Below are 20,964 nucleotides of genomic sequence, written 5' to 3'. Positions count from 1 at the left end.
AAATCATGTTTGATTGATGTGGTCATCTTATTTTCCCATAGGTACGTTTGACACATAATAGGTCCTTGGTAAACATTCTAAAATAGATGCAAGTGAGCATTGCCATACTCCTCCAGAAAGACGAGTGTTCCATTGTGTCTCAAAAACTTGTAAAAATTCCACAGCCCTTAATAATCTCAACCAAACATGCCCCGCCCCCAATTCATTTTCCAAAATATTTTTCATAATGACAAAATTGTTGATTCCTCAGGAAGATATAGCAACTATAATTATATAGCCACCTAACAACAAAGGCCCAAGATACAGGAAACAAAAAGGAATAAAATTCAAAGAAGAAATAGACAATTCAACAATAACAGTTGCAGACATAGTATTTATTTGAGCCACGTTAAAAAAAAAAAAAATTCAGGCCGTGTGCAGTGGCTTATGCCTATAATCCCAGCACTTTGGTAGGCCAAGGTGGAAGGATCGCTTGGGTCCAGGAGTTCAAAACCTGCCTGGGCAACACAGTAAGACCTTGTCTCTACAAAAAAAAAAAAATGAGCAAAATTAGCCAGGCGTGGTGGCACGTGCCTATAGTCCTAGCTGCTCGGGAGGCTGAGGTGGGAGGGTCACTTGAGCCTGGAAAGTTGAGGCTGCAGTAAGCTGAGATTGTACCACTGAACTCCAGCCTGAGAACAGAGCGAGACCCTGTTTGGGGAAAAAAAAAAAAAAAAGCCGTGAAGGATATACAGGATTTGAGCACTATCAACCAACTTGTTCTAACTGCCATCTGCAGAACACTTGGTCCAGCAACAGCAGAAAACACATCCTTTTTATGTACACATGGAGCATCCATCTCCCAGGATACTTTTAGCCATAAAACAAGTTTCAGTAAATTAAAAAGGATTAAAATCATACAAAGTGTGTTGTCTGATGACAACTGAGATAAACTAGAAATTAACAATAGAAAGAAATTTGGGAAGTCCCCATGTATTTGAAAATTAAAACATGCATCAAAGAAGAAATAACATTTCTCCTCTATTTTCCTATCAGGCCGGTATTACCCAGATACCTAAGCTTAGATAAATATCACAAGAAAAAAAATTACAAACTCATATTCCTCGAGAAAATATAAACCAAAACTCTCAAAAGAATCTTAGCAAGTCAAATCCAGCAACATACTGAAAAAATCGAACGATTATATACATCATGGCCAAGGAGGATTTATCTCCCAGGAATGTATGGTTAGTACAATAACTGAACATCAATTAATGTAACACATTATAATAGTAGAAGAAAGGACAAAAACCACATAATCATCTCAGTGGATACAGAAAAGATATTTGTAAAAATCCAAAACCCATTCATGATGAAAGCTGAAATACAAAGGAACTGCCTCACCTGATAAAGAGCACTTACTAAAACTCTCCAGCAAATAGAATACTTAATGGCAAAAGACTGAATACTTTCCCCACTAAGATTGAGAATTAGGTAAGAGTGTTTGTTTGCTCTTGTGGACTTCTGATTAACATCGTCCTGGAGGTTATAGCCTCCAGTAAGGGGGAGAAAAAAAACGGAAGACAATTTGGAAAGGAAGAAGTTAAACTGCTTGTATTTGCATTATTCTGTATGTATAAAAATACCAAGGAATTCACCAAAAAAAGGTATCTAGGACTAATCAATAAATTCAGTATTGTTGCAGAATACAAGATTGATATATAAAAAATAAATTACATTTGTATGTACTATCAATGGACAGTTCAAAAATGAAATTTAGGAAATAACTTGTATGTAACAGTATCAAAAGAATAAAATACTTAGGAATAAACTTAACAAAAGAAGTGTAAGACTTGAACAATGAAAACTACAATTTGCTGAAAGAAGTTAAAAGAAGTCTAAATAAAGAGACATTTCATATTCCATGTTCATGTTTTGGAAGACTAAGCATTCTTAAGATGACAGTTTTTCTCCAGCTTGAGATATATGTGCATCTGTCTCTCTCTCTGATTTCAAGGTTTATCCACATTATAGCATAAATATATATTTTTTTATTTTATATATTTTTTTATTATTATTATTTGTTTTCGAGACAGGGTATTGCCCTATCACAGCGGCGCAATCACATTTCACTGCAGCCTCAACTTCCCAGGCTCAAGCAGTCCTCCCACTTCAGCCTCCCCAGTAGCTGGGACTATAGCCACATGCCACCCGCCCAGCTAATATTTGTATTTTTTGTAGAGACGAGGTTTTGCCATATTGCCCAGGCTGGTCTCGAACTCCTGGGCTCAAGCAATTCACCCACCTTGGCCTCCCAAAGTGCTGGGATTACAGGCATGAGCCACCATGCTCAGTCTTCCAGCTTGATTTATAGATTCAACAAAATCATAGTAAAAATTCCAACAGGTTTTTTCTTTGTTTTGTTTTAAAGAAATCGATAAACTCTTAGAAGGGACCAAGAATAGCCAAAACAATTTTGAAAAAGAGTGAAATCAGAGGATTTTCATGTCCTGATTTCAAAGTTTACTGTAAAGCAACAATAATCAAAGCAGTGTATTACTGGTATACATATAGATATATAGATTAAATGGAACAAAATTAAGAGTCCAGAAGCAAAACTTTAAATTTATGCTTTATTGATTTTTGACAGAGGTGCCAAGGCAATTCAGTAGGGAAAGGACAGTCTTCAACAAATGGTTCTAGGACAACTGGATATCCATATGCAGAAAGAGGAATAGAGGAATTTAGATCCTTACTTTACACCGTGCATAAAAATTAACTGAAATGGATCAAAGGCCTAAATATAAGAGCTGAAACTATAAAGTTTCTAGTAAATAAAGTAGGACAAAATCTTTGTGACCTTGGGTTAAGCACAGAGTTCATATACACAGCACCAAGAGAACAATCCATAAAAGAAAAAAAAATTAGTAAATTCAGCTTCATCAAAAGTAAAATCTTTTGTGCTTCAAAAGCCACAGACTGAGAGAAAACATTTGCAGATCACATATCCAATAAAGAAATTGTGTCTAGAATGTATAAACAACTCTTACAACTCAATAGTAAGAATATAAACAACTCAGATTTTTAAATGGACAAATGTTAGTATACATTTTACCAAGGAAGATATAGGAGTGACTAGTAAGCACATGGAGAGATATGTGACATTAGCATTACTCATTAGGGAAATGCAGATTAAAACTGTAATGAGATACTACTTTGTACTCACTAGAATGGCTATAATCAAAAAGACCCAGGATGATAAATGTTGGGAAGGATGTGGAGAAACTGGAACTTTCATGCATTGCTTGTAGGAATGTAGAATGATACAGCTTCGGAAAACATCTTGGCAGTTCTTTTAAACATAAATTTACCGTCCTACCCAGCAATTTCCCCAAGAGAAATGAAGACATTTCTACACAAAAACTTCAATGTGAATGTTTATATGGCAGCCTTATTTATAATATCCAAGAACTGGAAACAAACCAGTGCTCATCAACTGGTGAATGAATAAACAAAATGTGTTATATCTACACAGTGGAATATTATTCAGCCATAAAAATTAATGAGGTATTGATTCGTGCTACAATGTGGATGAACCTTGAAAACAGAATGCTAAGTAAAAGAAGCCAGATGCAAGAGACTACATATTGTATGATTCCATTTGTGTGAAATGTCCACAAAAATCTAGAGACAAAAAGCAGATAACTAGGTAGGAGTGTGACATGATTACAAACAGGCACAAGGGATCTTTTTTGGGAGTGGAAATGTCATAATCTGGATTGTGATGATGGTTGTATAACTGTAAGTTGATTAAAAGTCATCAAATTTTAAAGCTGGATGAATTTTCCTGTGCTTACTAGTCACTCCTATATCTTCCTTGTTAAAATGTATACTAACATTTGTCCATTTAAAAATCTGAGTTGTTTATATTCTTACTATTGAGTTGTAAGAATTGTTTATACATTCTGACACAATTCCAATTCCTTTATTGGATATGTGATCTGCAAATGTTTTCTCTCAGTCTGTGGCTTTTGAAGCGCAAAAGATTTTACTTTTGATGAAGTCGAATTCACTGATTTTTTTTTTCTTTTGTGGATCGTTCTCTTGGTGCCGTGTCTGTGAACTCTTTGCTTAACCCAAGGTCACAAAGATTTTGTCCTACTTTATTTACTAGAAGCTTTATAGTTTCAGCTCTTATATTTAGGCCTTTGATCTGTTTTAGTTAATTTTTATGCACAGTGTGAGGTAAAGATCTAAATTCCTCTTTCTGCATATGGATATCCAATTTATAAGTTGTATCTCAATAAAAGCTGTTTGAGAAAAGGCAAGACAGGGCGGGAAGCACAGGGAAGTGCCAGGTACTATATAGACACCTTGACTATGGCTTCCTACTGCCCCTGTGAGGTGGTTGGTGGCATCTTATTTTGCTGTTGAGGACATTGAGGCTCAGCAACAATAAGTTCACTAGTCAAAGTTACCCAAGTAATTAAATTGCCAAGTTGCCAAGAATTTACAGTCATGAAATACATATATTGATGAAAACATGACTCACTGACTGGGATAATTAATTTAAAGATAATTTTAAGTTGTTATACCATAATGCTTATTTATATAACATTTATATTGGAGACGCCTAGAACAATTTTGAATGCTTCTGGAGTCATCATCTTCTGGCCTAGGTTAAATTCATTGATAAAATTTGATTGGGATTTTCTTTGTAAACTTAAGGGATTTAAGAAAACAGTTGGTGAATGATTTGAAGGTGGCTGGAGAGTAAAGAAATAACTATTTTAAGCCTTTTGAGCTCAAGATATTAGGACTTATTAAAATAGGCAATTCAATTTCAGAACTTCGAAAGGGAGGTAGTACCCATAGGTAAAATCAGGTTAGATAAGGTGAGAAAGTGGTCAAAAAAAGATTGAAAGTACATTGAAATTGCTTAGCATGGAAGAGAAATAAAAGATGTTCACCCTACTATGTGACAGGGGGCATGTCTTAAGAGAAGATTAAAGCGAAAAAGGGCATATGAACCTGCCTAACACAAGACCCTACACAGCATCCAATGTTCAGTGGTTGATTGTCCTGAGAGATTTAGAACCAAAGAAGTAATGAACGAAAATAGAATTCATAGTATCTACAAAGATGTAATGATATTTAGGGGCAGTGGCAATAAAAATAAATCATTTATATTTTTCAGAAGGGTAGACAGAGGAAGAAAGCCTTCCTTTTTATTTAACAATAAGAACATTATGTTTACCTCATTCATTTGGCAGCCACTTTTGCACAGCTTTATAGGAGGTGAAGAAAGTAGTCAGTGCTGAAATAAATGATGTCTGAGTCTCTCCCAACCCTGTGACATGTGATAAAAACTGGAGAGTGGAAGTGAGAAGAGAGTTCAATTCTAGATGTTCTTAGTACAGACCAGAAGAAGGTTTTAAAACAGATTTTTGGAAGGACAAAATTGCCTGAATTTGTAACAAGATTGTTATGAAAGAAGAGCATGTTCTGAAGCTTGGTAAAAGATTTCATCACCAAAAAATGTTATTATTATTATTATTATTATTATTATTTTAACGGAGTCTTACTTCGTCACCCAGACTGGAGTGTAATGGCGTCATCTCGGCTCACTGCAACCTCCACCTCTTGGGCTCAAGCAGTTCTCCTGCCTCAGCCTCCTGAGTAGCTGGGATTACAGGCGCCCACTACCATGGCTGGCTAATTTTTGTATTTTTAATAGAGACGGGGTTTCACCACATTGGCCAGGCTGGTTTCGAACTCCTGACCTCAAATGATCCACTCACCTCGGCCTCCCAAAGTGCTGGGATCACAAACGTGAGCCACCACACCTGGCCTTGTCTTACCATTTTCAGTGGGGCTACTAGAAATTTTTAAATTACATATGTCTTGTATTTCTGTTAGACAACACTGATCTCAAACATTAAATAATCCCAGCAAATGTGTTTTAGTGTTTAGTAATGATATATTTAATGTCAGTTAGTCATTTATATCCAAATGTTCATTCTCCTTAAACCAAAAGCATATTCAGGCACTTTTTTCTAAGACCTCACAAATAATTTCTTTTTTTTTTTTTTTTCTTGAGACGGAGTCTTGCTCTGTCGCCAGGCTGGAGTGCAGTGGCACAATCTCAGCTCACTGCAACCTCCGCCTCCCAGGTTCAAGCGATTCTTCTGCCTTAGCCTCCTGAGTAGCTGGAACTACAGGCACGTGCCACCACGCCCAGCTAATTTTTGTATTTTTATTAGAGGCAGGGTTTCACCATGTTGGCCAGGATGGTCTCAATCTCTTGACCTCGTGATCCGCCCACCTCAGCCTCCCAAAGTGCTGAGATTACAGGTGTGAGCCACCACACCCGGCCTACAAATAATAATTTCTTAGATCTTAATTTTTATGCTTTTATGAGATTCATAGTATCATTGTATGTTGTTTTTTTTTTTTACCACAATGGACTTTTTGAGAGCTAATTTTTACTACAGAATAGTTGTTTGAATGTAGAGAAGGCATGTAGTCATTTTTATACTATGTTGTTGTTGATACTGAATTCTTAGAAAAGTATATAACTTTCTGTTTTTCTTCTCCTTGTTTTGATTTTTCTGAGGAGACCCCTAAGGAGATTTCTGAATGAAAAGAGCTTTACAGAAGTTTTTCTTCTTTTGCCTTCTTTTTCTTCCCCAGAGTAGTTGTATTCCATAATTAGAGCTTCTATGATTCTTTTGTTTCTTGAATAGGAAATAGGCAATGGAAAACTTCTCTGTTTCTTTCATTGCTCATATCTCTTAAAGTAGGGTTCCTAGCTGTGATCCTAAAATGTTTGGTTTTGTAGTTAATTTCCATAAAAGCACTAAACTAGGTTATTAAAGGACAGCTTTACTAGGTGGTAGGTTAATTATTCCATTGATTATAGAGTTTGGGTGAGTAAAGCCACCATTCTTCCAAAACCATTTACAAAAGGTCATCTTCTAATCTGTTTCTCTTTTCAGGCACTTCAGACACCACCTCCAACAACACAGCAACCGTGATTTCCACAGCGCCTCCAGCTTCCTCAGCAGTCACGTCCCCCTCTCTGAGTCCCTCCCCTTCTGCCTCAGCCTCCACCTCCGAGGCATCCAGTGCCAGTGAGACCAGCACAACACAGACCACCTCCACTCCTTTGTCCTCCCCTCTTGGGACCAGCCAGGTGATGGTGACAGCGTCAGGTTTGCAAACAGCAGCAGCTGCTGCCCTTCAAGGAGCTGCACAGTTGCCAGCAAATGCCAGTCTTGCTGCCATGGCAGCTGCTGCAGGACTAAACCCAAGCCTGATGGCACCCTCACAGTTTGCGGCTGGGTAAGGCGCTTTCTCATCTCATTCACATCTGAGGTGGAGGTCATCCCTGGAATTACTCATAGGGGAGACTTTACATCACTGACTTAGATGGGGAAAAAATGTCTTTAAAGCAGTAATCTCTTTGAAGTGGGCTGTTTTGTGATCATACAAGGACTTTGATTATAGTTGAGTTTATGTTTCTTAACACCCTGGGAGGGGCAGTAGTCATACCTTTGTTTCCAGATGAAGACCCAAAATACCAGGTCACTAATTACCTTAGTGACGGGGCCGGGAAGAAAGCCTAGAATTCTTGACTCTTATTTTCCCCATTAAACTCTCTCAACTGCCTACTTCCTAATTCTCAAGCATAGATAAGAGATGTAATAGGAGTCTCAATTTTATACTGTTATTGTCACACATTATAAGAATTATCTTGTAAATATATCTTTAGAATGTTTCTTTCATTTTGGAAAAAAAGAGAAATAAGTCTTTCAAAGAAGGGTCAAAATGACTATAAAAGTTTTACATTTTGTGCTGATCATAACCTCGTTTGTATGAGTAAGCATCCAGGAAAGCAGTAACTGAGAAGCACAAACCATAGAAGAGTAAAGAAAAATAAATATTTCCACCTATTTCCCCAGCTGGATTTTCGTTTTGTAAGTTCCTTTTGGTGTGTTGTCAAAATGAGACCTGCGTCTGCATGGTAATAAAGTGACTCCTCTTTTGGACTTGCAGAGGTGCCTTACTCAGTCTGAATCCAGGGACCCTGAGCGGTGCTCTCAGCCCAGCTCTAATGAGCAACAGTACACTGGCAACTATTCAAGGTCAGTAGAAGCCTTTTTCTTACTTTGGTGGCATGCACGTGTGTGTGTGTGAGTGTGTGTGTGTGTGTGTGTGTGTGTGTGTGTGTGTGTGTGTGCTTAAGAGAGAGATAGAGGAAGTCTGCTTTGCTAGAGGTAAAAGTGATGGGAAAGATAGTCAAATGCTGACTAACTTGTTCTTGAGAACTAAGAAAATGTCCTCGTAAAAAAGCTTTTTAAGAAAAGTATAGGTGTTAGTATGTGAGTAAAAGCAGGAAATATACTTAGTTTGGTATATGGTAAAAAACCAGAACTTTCATGCTAATATTGATCTTATGTGAATAGACTTGAAGCCAGATTTTTTTCCCCTGATAAGTTTATCCCAAGTATTAATCTAAAACCCATCTCAAGGCAAACTTGACCAAGTAAGACTCTCCAGTTCCCAGCTGCACTCCTGAGAAAGCTGTGCATGGGAAAGTCCTGTAATGAACAAACATTGGAACACATCAGGTGGACCTCAGGAGTGCTTTTAATTCTCATTAAGTTCTGCTCTTTTTATATCGCCATTAGTGTAGAACGTATATTCTCTTGGATTATAATGTCTCTTTTCCAAGCTCAGCTGGGTTCCTTTTGCCTTTTAGCATGTTACCCAGGGCAATATTCATTCCATATAATGAAGGGTTCCACTTGTTTAGTACCTAAGCTTTCTGTCTAAAAATGTTTACTGTTATGTGATTCAGGGAGACAATTTGAGAGACATCACTAATTAATTAGAATTTTTTTCTTAAAATAGTTTTGCTAAGAGGCTGAGGCAGGAGGATCACTTGAGGCCATGAGTTCAAGACTGCAGTGTGCTATGATCATGCCTGTGAATAACCATTGCACCCCAGCGTGGGTAACACAGTAAGACCCTGTTTCTAAAAAAAAAAAAAAAAAATTAAAGTGTTTTGTGCATAAATGAGAATTCTCAGGGCCAAAAATAACTATTAGCCAACCTAAATTAAGATTAATATTTCACAGGTAATGTCTCTAACAGTGTACTAGAGAATGTTAATTACAGACAAAACCAAACCATGGCCTAGATTACCTTACATTATATTGACTTTCTGATTGACTAAATCATACCTGAATTGGTTAGCTCTAAAGCTTTTGTTATATAATAATTTTTTTTGCAATAGAATTTGTGATAAGTCACTTTTTCTTCTGCTTTATTGAATGTTTCTGTGCTGTGTTGATACTACAAAGGCAAAATGTCTTCCCTAGGGCATGATTGACACTCTGAAAAGATACTAAGTTTGGAATCTCAGAAAAACTTCAAGCTGCACTGTCTCACTGTTCTGTACTATTTGTATGAGCAAGGCCAAAGTCAGAGGCATTCCCTTCAGCTATATTTTATGTAAGAAATCAAATGTGTAATGCCGTTAGAAAATCCCTCAAATCTACATGTAGGAGTGAGGTTATATGGCTAGAGAGATTTAGGAATGTTGCCAGACAACAGGTTGAGATACTAAATGAGAGTCTCGATTATTTTAAATAAAATGTTGATGATGCCTTCTTTGGGGAAGCAACAGCATCATAGAAAATTTCTCACCCATTAAAGCACATCCTAGCCTTAGATCACCCACCTACATCATTATGTCTGATTTCCTGCTACAATAGATTCATTATTCTCCTTTGCACAAGTCATAGAAATCAAGTATTTAGCCTCAGGAAGTGAGAAATTAATTATACCTTTTACTTTATTTGGTGATACATAATTTATTTTAGAACTAACGCCTTTTTGCAAGATGATTTTCATCTTGTATATCATAATATAAAGCAGTGGTCCCCAACCTTTTTTGGCACCAGGGACCGGTTTTCTGGAAGACAGTTTTTCCATGGCCACATTGTGGTGGCGTGGTTTCTGGATGACACTGTTTCCACCTCAGATCGTGCTCTATGAGAATCTAATGCCACCACTGATCTAACAGGAGGCAGGCCTCAGGCTGTAATGCCCACCACTCACTTCCTATTGTTAATGCTTTAATCACTTCAGCTAGTTTGTCCTTTGAACAGAGGTAGTTTAAAATCAGCAGTCTTCATTAAAGACAAAATTATTGGATTTATCAAATATGTCTAGGTAAATGAAATAAACTGGTGATTTCAAGACAGGAACATGACCCTAATTCATTAGACAGTTATTAGCTGTCTTCTACCCCTGCTTGTGCCCATTAAATTAGACATTTCAGTCTTTTAGGCTCTTCAAAATTAAAAATAAACTACAATTGGTATCAATATAGCACTGTGTTTGAGGAAAAAAATTCAGTGAAGGGCTATACTTTTTCCTGGTGGGTTGTAGGAAAATGATAGACTTTTGATGTGTTATTTGGCTTCTCCAGGATGATGTTAATGTTTTCATTCCTGCCTGTTTTGGGGGGTTTTTGTCTGTAGCTCTTGCTTCTGGTGGCTCTCTTCCAATAACATCACTTGATGCAACTGGGAACCTGGTATTTGCCAATGCGGGAGGAGCCCCCAACATCGTGACTGCCCCTCTGTTCCTGAACCCTCAGAACCTCTCTCTGCTCACCAGCAACCCTGTTAGCTTGGTCTCTGCCGCCGCAGCATCTGCAGGGAACTCTGCACCTGTAGCCAGCCTTCACGCCACCTCCACCTCTGCTGAGTCCATCCAGAACTCTCTCTTCACAGTGGCCTCTGCCAGCGGGGCTGCATCCACCACCACCACCGCCTCCAAGGCACAGTGAGCTGGGCAGAGCTGGGCTGCCAGAAGCCTTTTTCACTCTGCAGTGTGATTGGACTGCCAGCCAGGTTAATAAACTGAAAAATGTGATTGGCTTCCTCTCGCCGTGTTGTGAGGGCAAAGGAGAGAAGGGAGAAAAAAAAAAAAAAACCACACACACCCATACACACATACCAGAAAAAGAAAGGATGGAGACGGAACATTTGCCTAATTTTGTAATAAAACACTGTCTTTTCAGGATTGCTTCATGGATTGGAGAACTTTCTAACCAAAAATTAAAAAAAAAAAAAAAAAAGAAACAAAAAAATCAAAAACAAACAAAAATAAGTGAAAGGACTACTTATCATTTCCAGCAGTTGTGATGACAAGTTAAGGTGGGTTACCAATTCCAATATAGGAAGGGGATTTCTTGTTTGTCTAAATTTCTTTTTTTCTTAAAAAAAAAATCATTTTTATGGGTCTGTTGTACAGGCCATTAAGTCATAACAAGGTGTTTATAATCGTATCAATTGTGTTGGGGGTTCCTTTCTTAACTGGTACAATTTAGGCAGGCCTGTATTACTGTATTATTATTGTTGTTGTTGTTATTGTTTTATATATATAGTTTGGACATGTTTATTATCTCTTGCTCCTGGATCCTATTTCAGTGAGCTCCCACACTGTGGGGAGGGAGGGTTTTGGGGTAAGGGGAGACTTCTGTTCTTAACTGTGGGGAATGTTCTTGCTGGTTTCCTTATCCTTGATGACTCTTACAGAGGTGCTAGAAAATTATTTTCTTTTGCCACTTATGCAAGAGGCTTGGTGCAGAAGCTGAAGGCAGTGTGTGCAAACACTCCCATTCCACACACGCCCCTTCCCCTCCCCACATCAGGTGGTGCCTTTGGAGCACTTTTGTGTAGGAAGGAATTCCTGCTGAACTGTAGCTCTCACTCACCCCCAAATCATTGAATGACCCTGAGGCCCAGTTCCTGTGGTGCAACAGTGCTGCTTTCTGCTACTTTCAATGGGAACAGCTGTACATGTTGCAGGGCAGGATTTGGTTCCCAAGAGCAAAGACTACTGCAGACACCTGACTTGGTGGTTCTCCTGATTTCTTATCTCCTGAAAAATGCTCCTACTGTTGGTGTGTTTGTTTGTTTGTTCCATTTTGTGGAAGTTTTTCATCCAAACTTTAACTAACTAGGCAAAGAAAAAAAACTGACTTATTGAAATTGGGAAACTTTTCCCTTCTTTTATTTTCTAAAGGAATTCTACTAGACTATTTTCCATTGATAATATATACAAAAGAGGTGTGATGAGAAGGGTATGAGGTTACCACCTTTTCCTCTAGAGAGCCACAGACTTCCTTTCCACTGGATGGTTTATAAATTCCTCTAACCCTGAGATTCTTCTTGGTTCTCTGACTAAAGGAGGCACTTATTAGCCGGGCTGGGATCTGTAGAACCTTTGAAGAAGGACTTTGAGCAGGAACTTTGCACACACCTTAAGTGTCTCCTTGGTTTGTTCATGATGCTCCTGCTAGGTAGGTCTAAATGGCAATACACATCTCTTTATTCAATGTAGAAAGTAATTAGCTCTGTAATTATTTTCAGGGTGTTTGTAGACTATATAAATGAGCCCATTGAAAAGGAAGAGCTTGTGAAAGTGGATGAAGAGGAATAAGGGTAACTTGGAGATTAAATTCCCTTTTTTGTCAGTGTACTGTTATCATGCCATCTGTACCAAAAAATTTTCCAAAAGACTGGATCACTGCAGTGCAGCTCATCTAAGTTCCCCTTCTTATTGGAGTTAAAGGTTCCCATTTGGTGGCTGTGGGTGCTTGCTTAAATCTCTGGTGGTCCCAAGACTGCACTTTTTCTCCCTTTCGAGCTGGGGATGTAGAGAGAACTTACAGGTGATTTTTATTCTGATTGCTTTTGTTTGTGTCCACAAGGGAGCTTGGATTCTGTGTACTTGTCTCTCTTTACCATTGTCCAGTAAGGCAGTAAATACAGACACAATGTGTACTTTTGTGTGTTATTCAAGTGGGAGACAGTCTGTTAAAAGGTCAGAAACATTTTAGTCCCCTTTAAAATATTTCTTTTAGTTTATTTCTATCTTGTTTTATTTCACAGATATTTAATTACCACCCCTAAATTTCCTCCTCTTACCCTTCACCTTCCCTAAAATCCTTCCAAAATCAGTGAACTGCAAGCAGGGAAACTAACAAATGTCCATTCACCCTTTTTGTGTGGTGTGTTTTTTTATGTTTTGTTTTGTTTTTTAACTAAGCTTGAACCAAAGTCAATTTTTAGCAAGCTGCTGTACTAATGGACTAGTTGATAACGTGCAGTTCAGACACATCGAGGAGATAGATGCTACTGACAATTTCTTTTTCATTTGTCTTTATTAATTTTATATGAAAGTTGCTGCTTGTTTTTAATCTTTTATGTTGGTAAATTGTGATATCCTCTGGGCAGACATTAACTTGATGTCTAACTAGTTTATTAGGTTGGTGTGTAAATAGAATGACAATGTCAATTACTAATTTCTCTCCTCTCCATTCACTTTTTCTCTGTTGTAGTTAAATTTAATCTTCTATCCTGACTTGACATCTCTACCTTTAGTCTGTGCAAATGATTTTAGGGCTATCAGTAATGTTGTAGCTACCCATAATAATGAGTCCCTCCCTTGGGAGTGGTGAAACTTAGAAGGAAGGATTCAGGGAGGGAAATGCTGGTACCCACTATACTGGATTAGAAGTTATAGCATTAATTTCTCAAAATTGCTACCAAAGGAAGTGTGGAGTCCCAAGGGACTCAAGCTCAGTGAGGTAAGACAAAGGGCAAGGAAAGGCTGTTTGGGTGGTTTTTTTTTCCCCCACATATGGTTTAGAAAATGATCCCTTTCCCAAACAAAACTCACCAACAGACTTTAATATTAGAAAAGATACTAAGCTTTAAATGTCAATACAGTGGTCTTTTATTCCCTGCCCTGTCTATATTTTCTACTCAATTTGGGATAAGGGGATTTTATGCGAAGCACTTGATGAGGGTAGACCAGCATAAAAAATCTGTTTAAAAGAAGAAATAATCTTTAGGAAAAGATAAATCTTTAGATAAAAATAAAATTTTTTCTCTTTTTTTACTTATTTAAAAATAAGTTGTGAAACGAAAGGTACATTTACACATGTACACACGAAACACTAATATAGCTTTTTGGTGGTTGCTTAGTTTAAAATCAACTCCCTATCCATCATCCCTAGATATTCTACTTATCATATTGCTTCATGAACACCTTAGTCATTTTTTACTTTACATATATATTTTTTTATCATCTCAAGAAATGCATTTTGAATTGAATGAACTATCTTCTAAGCTAAGGTACTCAAATTTAACTTTTAGCCACCTTATATGGGAGAGCCTGGAAACTAAAGGGGACCAGGGACCGTTTGACCAAAAGAGGTGTTTGGTGGAGTTTCTGCATTTCAAAGAAGAAAGGCCAGATAGGTCATCACAATTCATTGTATTATTCTTTTTTTCCCCTTAATGTTTATGCAAATTTTATTTTATATTTCTGAATTTGGTTAGCACATACTAAGCCAAAGACTATTCTAAATGCATTTATAGTGAATACTATATATGCCCATGGTAATGGGTCCTCCCTAAGGAGTGGTGAATGTAATTGTGTGAATCCTGCTTATCACAAGTGGTGCAATTTGGTCATAAACTTTATTTATACCCTGTATACATCTGAATAACAGAGCAGAAAGACCTAAAAAAGGGCTTCTCACAGGAACAATATTACTATGTTGTTCTAAGAAAAAATAAGTTGAGTGCTGTATTAGTTTGTTTCTGAAGTTCTAATAGGCAGCATTTTAGAATTAAGAATTGTGTATATCCATTAACTGATATAATTCACATATCCTTTTATTTGTTATCAGAAAGATCAATACTATCCCAATTTATTCAACTTGTTACCCAAGAAATGGAACCAAAGGAATCCAACTTTCATTTTGTGTAGAATCATACCTATTTATACTTAATGCTAGCACTGTAAGAAATAAATCTTTTTTGCTTAAAAAAGGGAAGATAAGATTAAAGATTCTTAGTGAGATCATCTTGCCAATTTGTTGTACATCTCTCATTCATTGTTGGGGGAAAAAAAGCACAACTATACCTCTTTAATGTTATTTTCTTCCATTATCCCTCATTTATTTGGAAAGATAAGGGAAACCTTGTCTGTATTATCCAGAAGCACAGATATTTGCTTGACACAATATTTAAATTCAGCCCAATCTTTAACATTAAAAAATTTTCTTTTTAACTTGCTGGAAAAGTCGGATACATTGGCAAATATAGGGAATTCATGTCTTTTTTTTTTTTTTTTTCTGGTCTTGCTCTGTTGCCTAGGCTGAAGTGCAATGGCACGATCTCGGCTCACTGCAACCTCTGCCTCCCGGGTTCAAGCAATTCTCCTGCCTCAGCCTCCCAAGTAGCTGGGATTACAGGCGCCCACCACCACACCCGGCTATTATTTTTGTATTTTTAGTAGGGACGGGATTTCTCCGTGTTGGCCAGGCTTTTTGAACTCCTGACCTTAGGTGATCTGCCCGCCTTGGCCTCCCAAAGTGCTGGGATTACAGGCGTGAGCCACTGTGCCCATCCTCATGTCAATTTTTAAAGTGATAAATCCTGATATTATACATTGCAATTAGTGTAGAATAAACGCTTGGCTTATAGAACTCTCTGTTGTTAGTCTAAAGCTGTTCCCAAACCAGGTCATCCTCACGAAACATTCTTGACCAAGAAAAAAGATAAGGTCATTGAGATAGGAAGACAGAGGAAAAGCCTCTTGCTGTTGTTTCTTCCCAAGAAAGGAGAAGCCCTGCCAGGGAGAAGTCAGTAGTATTGCTGACTCACCGTATCACTGAGTGTAGGGTGTGGTAGCAAGGAGGAGGCAGGGAATTCACGCTGACAGGTGGCTCTGGCCTGGCTCTTGGGGGGCCCTCCGAAGACCAGTCTGCAGTTTGAGGAAGGGCCCCAACAATTCATTTGGAGAGCTTGGCCAAATACTTTCTCATTAAATCAGCACCTAAACTTGATGAACTTAAAGTTTGTTTATTAGAGTTGAAAACATTAAAAGATGGATACTAATGGGAGAAAAATACTAAAGACCCAAAATTTAAGATTTTCCAAAATGGACAAGAATTGATGGGTTAATTTGCTCATAACTGATACGAGTTTGCTTTTATGTGTGTGTGGAAAGCATTTAATGTGTGATGCTGTTCATAGTCCTGGCTATTTGATGTCATTTTCAGTTTTACAACATTTTGAGGATGACACTTTATAAAATGGTAAATCTTTCTCAGCGTTTACAAACTTGGCTTTTGAGAAGGGAAAAATCCTCTTTGCTATTTCTGTAAGAAGAATAACTGAGATCAGCTATTATATAGGTTTGCAAGGATGGTGTACACAATACAAATGTAAACTTGGACAGGAATAGGATAAATAAATTGCTTTCATCATAAAGGCCAATCATCCATTTCTTAGTCCAAAGAGATTAAATATAAATAGGACACCCCTGAGATTTCCAGTAAGGTATTTGAAAGGATTCCACTGGGAGGGCAGGGAATATATTTTATCTCAGAGCATCCAGTTTGTACCCAGTTTTCTATATGGTTTGTGAACTGTAGCTTTTAAAAAAAATTTTTTTTGTAGTTTTCTTCTAACCTTATTCATTAAGTAGTTCCTTGTTTTGGCCCTTCTACTCTTGGCCTTAGCTAAAAGCAGTAAATGTGAGTGAATTTTATGTTGATTATGTCATCTGGATCTCCTTTCCTTCCCTTCTTTTTCTCATTGAATGGTGGTACCTTAATTTGGGTAACAGCTAGCTTCTGGCACCTTCATAAAATACCTCAGAATAGCTTAGCGTTGTTGCAAAACTGGTTTTAAACTAAAAACCAAATAAATAAATGAAAAAATTTTATAAATAGTGGAAATAATTCTAGCTGTAGCATTTAGTTGAACTAATGTTTATTATGATCGATAAACAAGATTGATGCTGTATGTATTTGGGATCCTGTTTATAGGTTACAATTTATAGGGTTAGGGAGGGTTGGGTGGGGGAAGAGGAGATGTTGATTATGTTAGAAGGAAAACATTGCTCGTGTGTGTGTTTGTTTTTTCTTATATCTGTCTTGCCAATGGAAACTTGATTTTCCCTGTGATTGGCTTTGGCCTCTCTGTGGTCTGGTCTGCAGCAGTGTGTGGTGGCATGCAGGTAACATATGGGGTGTCCAGTAGGTTCAGGGACCCTGAGGGTGCATTTACATCCCTTCCTGTGGTTGCCCATGCCCCCCAGACCCTGCCAACCTCTCCTAATGATTCATTACCTCTGTACATAGCAAAAGCATAGGCAAAGGATGAATGCGTGAATGCCTGGATGTGCAGTTGAGAAATAGAGGCAGACATAGACATGCACCAATTAATTTGGAGCCAAGAGGTGAGTGATTGATGTATCTTAAATCTAGGAAAGTTAAAGTGAAACAGGTTCTTTGTGTTGCCCTCTGTCAAGTTACTGAATGTTGTGCTAATAACACAACACTTTAAAACCTTACTTACTTTTCTCATACCAAGGCTAGTTCTTTCTAGACCAAAAACACAAACAGGATAAAAAGCAAACCAAGAAGTTGAAAGCTAACCTGCCCACCTCACCCCTGTGATACAAAGTGTGAACCTTAAGGATTGGTTGGTGGGATTGAGGAGAGAATTATTCTTGGTGGGAACATGAATGAGAAATGATGCTGGCTTAGGAAAAATTACAAGCCCTTTCTGCCCATACTCTGGGACAGACTTTCTTGGCTCCCTGAGTTCGGATATAGACTGTATCTCTAGAAAGGCTATTTTTTTAAATAAATGATCCCACAGAACTTAAGTGGGATTTGGTTTAGATACCAAAGACACTGCTAATGTCATTGCTTATCCTTAAGTTTTCAAAACAAGCAGAGGGAATAGGAGCAAAAAGCCAAAATTTGGAAAAGCTTTACTTTATCTCTTTCCTTCCCTTTTCCCCTTTTCCCAGTCCCCTGCTTTTTGAAGGAAGTCTTCTTGGTTATCCTGGCTTTGGAAAAGAGATTTATTTTGTTTTGCTCTGCTGGCTCTTTAAAGATGGATAGTTGCTCAGTGTAGCAGTGATGTTCTTGGAATTGCTGAGAAATTTGGGGAGGGCAAAAGATAGGAGTAGAATTTTTTCATTATTTCCCTTTATCTAATACTTTTAAATAGAACCAACACAGCCTATATGAGTTCAGACAATATTTAGATGTGGTATCTCCATCTGTCTCCTGTAAAAGATAAGAATTTTCAAGAACAGGATTACGTGGAAAACCAAAAGATCTTCCCTTACTCTCCTATAAATGTTTTGTTCCAAATGTTTTTATATATGGGCTCTAGGGAGTCAGGTAGTTCATTGTTTTGGTGTACTATTGATAGGACACAGAAAGGGAGAGAGGGTAAAGAAACGTATCGCTCTCTGAATATTGCATCAAAAATGATTAGGTTGCAGAACTTCATGAAAGCTTTACTAATAATCTTATTGTTCTGACATTATGTAAAGGTGGTATTAATATTGTATGACTTGTCAAAGTGCTAGATAGGTTTATAAGTAGGTAATAGGGATGTTGAAGATTAGAGCACTTGAAACAGAAGTTCTGGGAAAACAAGGTGTGTGTAATGGAACACCACTTTGAGCACAGAAACAAAGGTCCCTTGGACCTGGTAGGGAAGATGTGATTTATGATTGTTTCTGTGTCCCTGTATCTGCCCACCCTGCACAGGGCTCCACCACCCAGGGCCACCTTCTGGTTTAAACCCAGGACACTGTCAAAAAGTTAAGACCCCAAAACTAATTTACTGTAAAAAACATTGAGGACTGCTGCAAAGTTTTCCCTTGTTTTCTTTGTGTACTTGTTCATCATTGTATAAGTTAGCCACAGCTTCACAAGAGCAGCTTAAGGCTTCTTTCATAAATTGGCAGTGGCATTGAGTTCTCAAACATTATATCCCAAAGTCTGCAGGCAGACAGCTGGATACAGCGCTGTGTATAAATGAGACGTCCAAACACTTGAGTTTCTTAAGATTGGGATCTCTTTCAAATGAAAAAGGACAGAGCCAAGTAGAGAAAAGACTTTGTGCTCCCACCCAGCCTTAATGAGTCTCATGGTCTAAAAGTATAGGAAGAAATGAAATGCACTTTCAGAAGCTAAAATGACAGTGTCTGCTACAAAAGGCTGTAGTTGTAGGCAGTCGGGGATGCCATGTCCTTGGTTCCATTCCTGCGTGAGTCTGCAGAAGGCGCACACTTTTTAAGAGTAGAGTGGACTAGTGCCAGCCTGAATAGGTTTAAAACTGCAAACAGTTGGAGAACATGGAACAGGTTGGTGCAGGGAGCCTAAGATTTTGCAATCATATTATAACATTGGCTTTTGACAACATAAATGTTGTATCTTTCCTAAGGTCAGGTCGGGGAAAGAAAGACTTCCAGCTTCTTACCTCTGCGTGCATGGGCACGTGTGCATTGCTCAGTCCACAGGAGGTCTCACTCCGCAGGAAACGCTCTCCTCCCGCATAAGTCTGTACTTCCATTCCCTCATGTGTGGTAGTAGTGAAGGCTAGGTGAGTAAGCGTGGGCTGTTCTACCCACCAGAAGTCCAGGAGCTGTTGTATACCTCATTTCTAACTCGTGACCGAGTGACTTGCTTTAACTTTCTCAAAATCCTACAGAGTTGCCAAGTCTGCCCTCCCTCCTCAGTCATGTTAAACTCTGGCCTATAGCATCATGGGACCTGTAGCCTAGGGTGGGACCCCCTAAAGCCTCTGAATGTCGCTGCTTAAAAGCTACTGCAAACTGAGGGCAAATTGCAATCTTCTATTCCTTTTTGTTGCAAGGGGTCTTCACAGGTCTCTTAACATCTGCTTTCCCTGCCACCCTGCCTTTAGGGGCTGGCCAGCTATCCACACCCCTAACCCACCCTGTGTTTCTGACAGCTGGCCACACGTCAACTTCTGTACTTGCCTTTTCCTTGGTGGGGTAGAGGCCAACCCCTTCTCCTCTGAGGCCTCAGGGTTCTGTTTCTTTTCAGGACTTTGGGTAGAAGGGAAGACACCAAAGGCTCCTTTAAGCTGACTGCTGCATACACATTTCACTTTTTTTTCCTTTGACATGACCAAAAATATCCAAATATTTAAGTTTATTATTATTATTATTATTATTATTATTTGACAATCTTATATCCAATGGGCTCTCTAGAAGCTGCATCCCCAGCCCTTTCACCTTTTCTTTGAATGTAGTTCCCAACCTTCAATTCCCACCCCTAATGCTGACAAAAAGCTTAGCCAGGTCATGATACTGCTGCTATAAGCCAGGGGAGGGTGGTTTCTTTGTTTTGTTTTGTTTTGTTTTGTTTTTTAAATTTCCAGCCAAAACCAAAGATTTCTTAATGATTGTATAAACTCAAAACAAACAAAAGAACCAAAGAAAAGGGAAGTCTTCAGCATCAGTCCAGTCTGTGGTGTCCTGGCACTTAGAAGAGTGAGGCCAGGGAAGGTGGGGCGGGGGGACCCTCTGACTGGATCAGAAAGGGCAGGCAAGCTGCTTACCACCTTCCAGGGTCCAGCACAGGTGCATGCCCCTAGCTTTGGCCCTCACAAACTTGTGAGCATGCCCTGAAACAAATTGGCATTTCAGATTTTCCAAAACAAAAGTCAAAAAACCCCATCACCACCATCATCCACCCTACACCAACCAGGGTCACTATGGGGACTTAGCACAGGGCCTAGGGAGGGTGGGAGCTGCTGCTGGACTGGCCCGAGGACTCCACAGAGTGGGGGACGTTGAAGACACTGGCGCACGATTGGCTGCTCTGCTGGGTGCTTTAACCTCTGGGGCTGGGCGAATGCACGCCACGGTGCCCTTCTGAGCCTTTTTTCTCTTTTCCTGTACTGGAACTGCTTGGAAGTGGCTGTCCTGTTTGTGAGAAAACATGCAGAAAGATTATCAAGCTTTTCATTTCTCTTTATTGTAGTTTTCTTTCCTTTTTGCAGCACCACTGTGCAACTATGCATTGTACTTCACAACCTTTTGTGC

General features: G+C 38.6%; 1 protein-coding gene across 7 annotated transcripts in view; it reads left to right on the top strand.

Moving 5' to 3' along the window:
- POU2F1 (POU class 2 homeobox 1) overlaps positions 1–19,048 on the top strand; it is a 203,492-nt gene extending 184,444 nt beyond the window's left edge. For 5 of the 7 annotated variants that reach the window (XM_019026198.4, XM_055365119.2, XM_019026200.4 and 2 more), the window contains 3 exons: positions 6,978–7,323; positions 8,038–8,126; positions 10,533–19,048. In XM_019026198.4, the coding sequence (XP_018881743.1) occupies positions 6,978–7,323; positions 8,038–8,126; positions 10,533–10,843 (746 nt within the window). In that variant the 3' untranslated portion in view covers positions 10,844–19,048. Of the gene's footprint in view, positions 1–6,977; positions 7,324–8,037; positions 8,127–8,895; positions 9,006–9,365; positions 9,499–10,532 lie in introns of all 7 variants that reach the window. The other 2 variants (XR_008672515.2, XR_010129124.1) reach the window with 2 other exon arrangements.
- The last annotated feature ends 1,916 nt before the right edge of the window (positions 19,049–20,964 follow it).

This window comes from Gorilla gorilla, chromosome 1 (genome assembly GCF_029281585.2).
Source record: "Gorilla gorilla gorilla isolate KB3781 chromosome 1, NHGRI_mGorGor1-v2.1_pri, whole genome shotgun sequence".
Classification (NCBI taxonomy): domain Eukaryota; kingdom Metazoa; phylum Chordata; class Mammalia; order Primates; family Hominidae; genus Gorilla; species Gorilla gorilla.
This window is presented reverse-complemented; position numbering and strand designations above follow the sequence as displayed.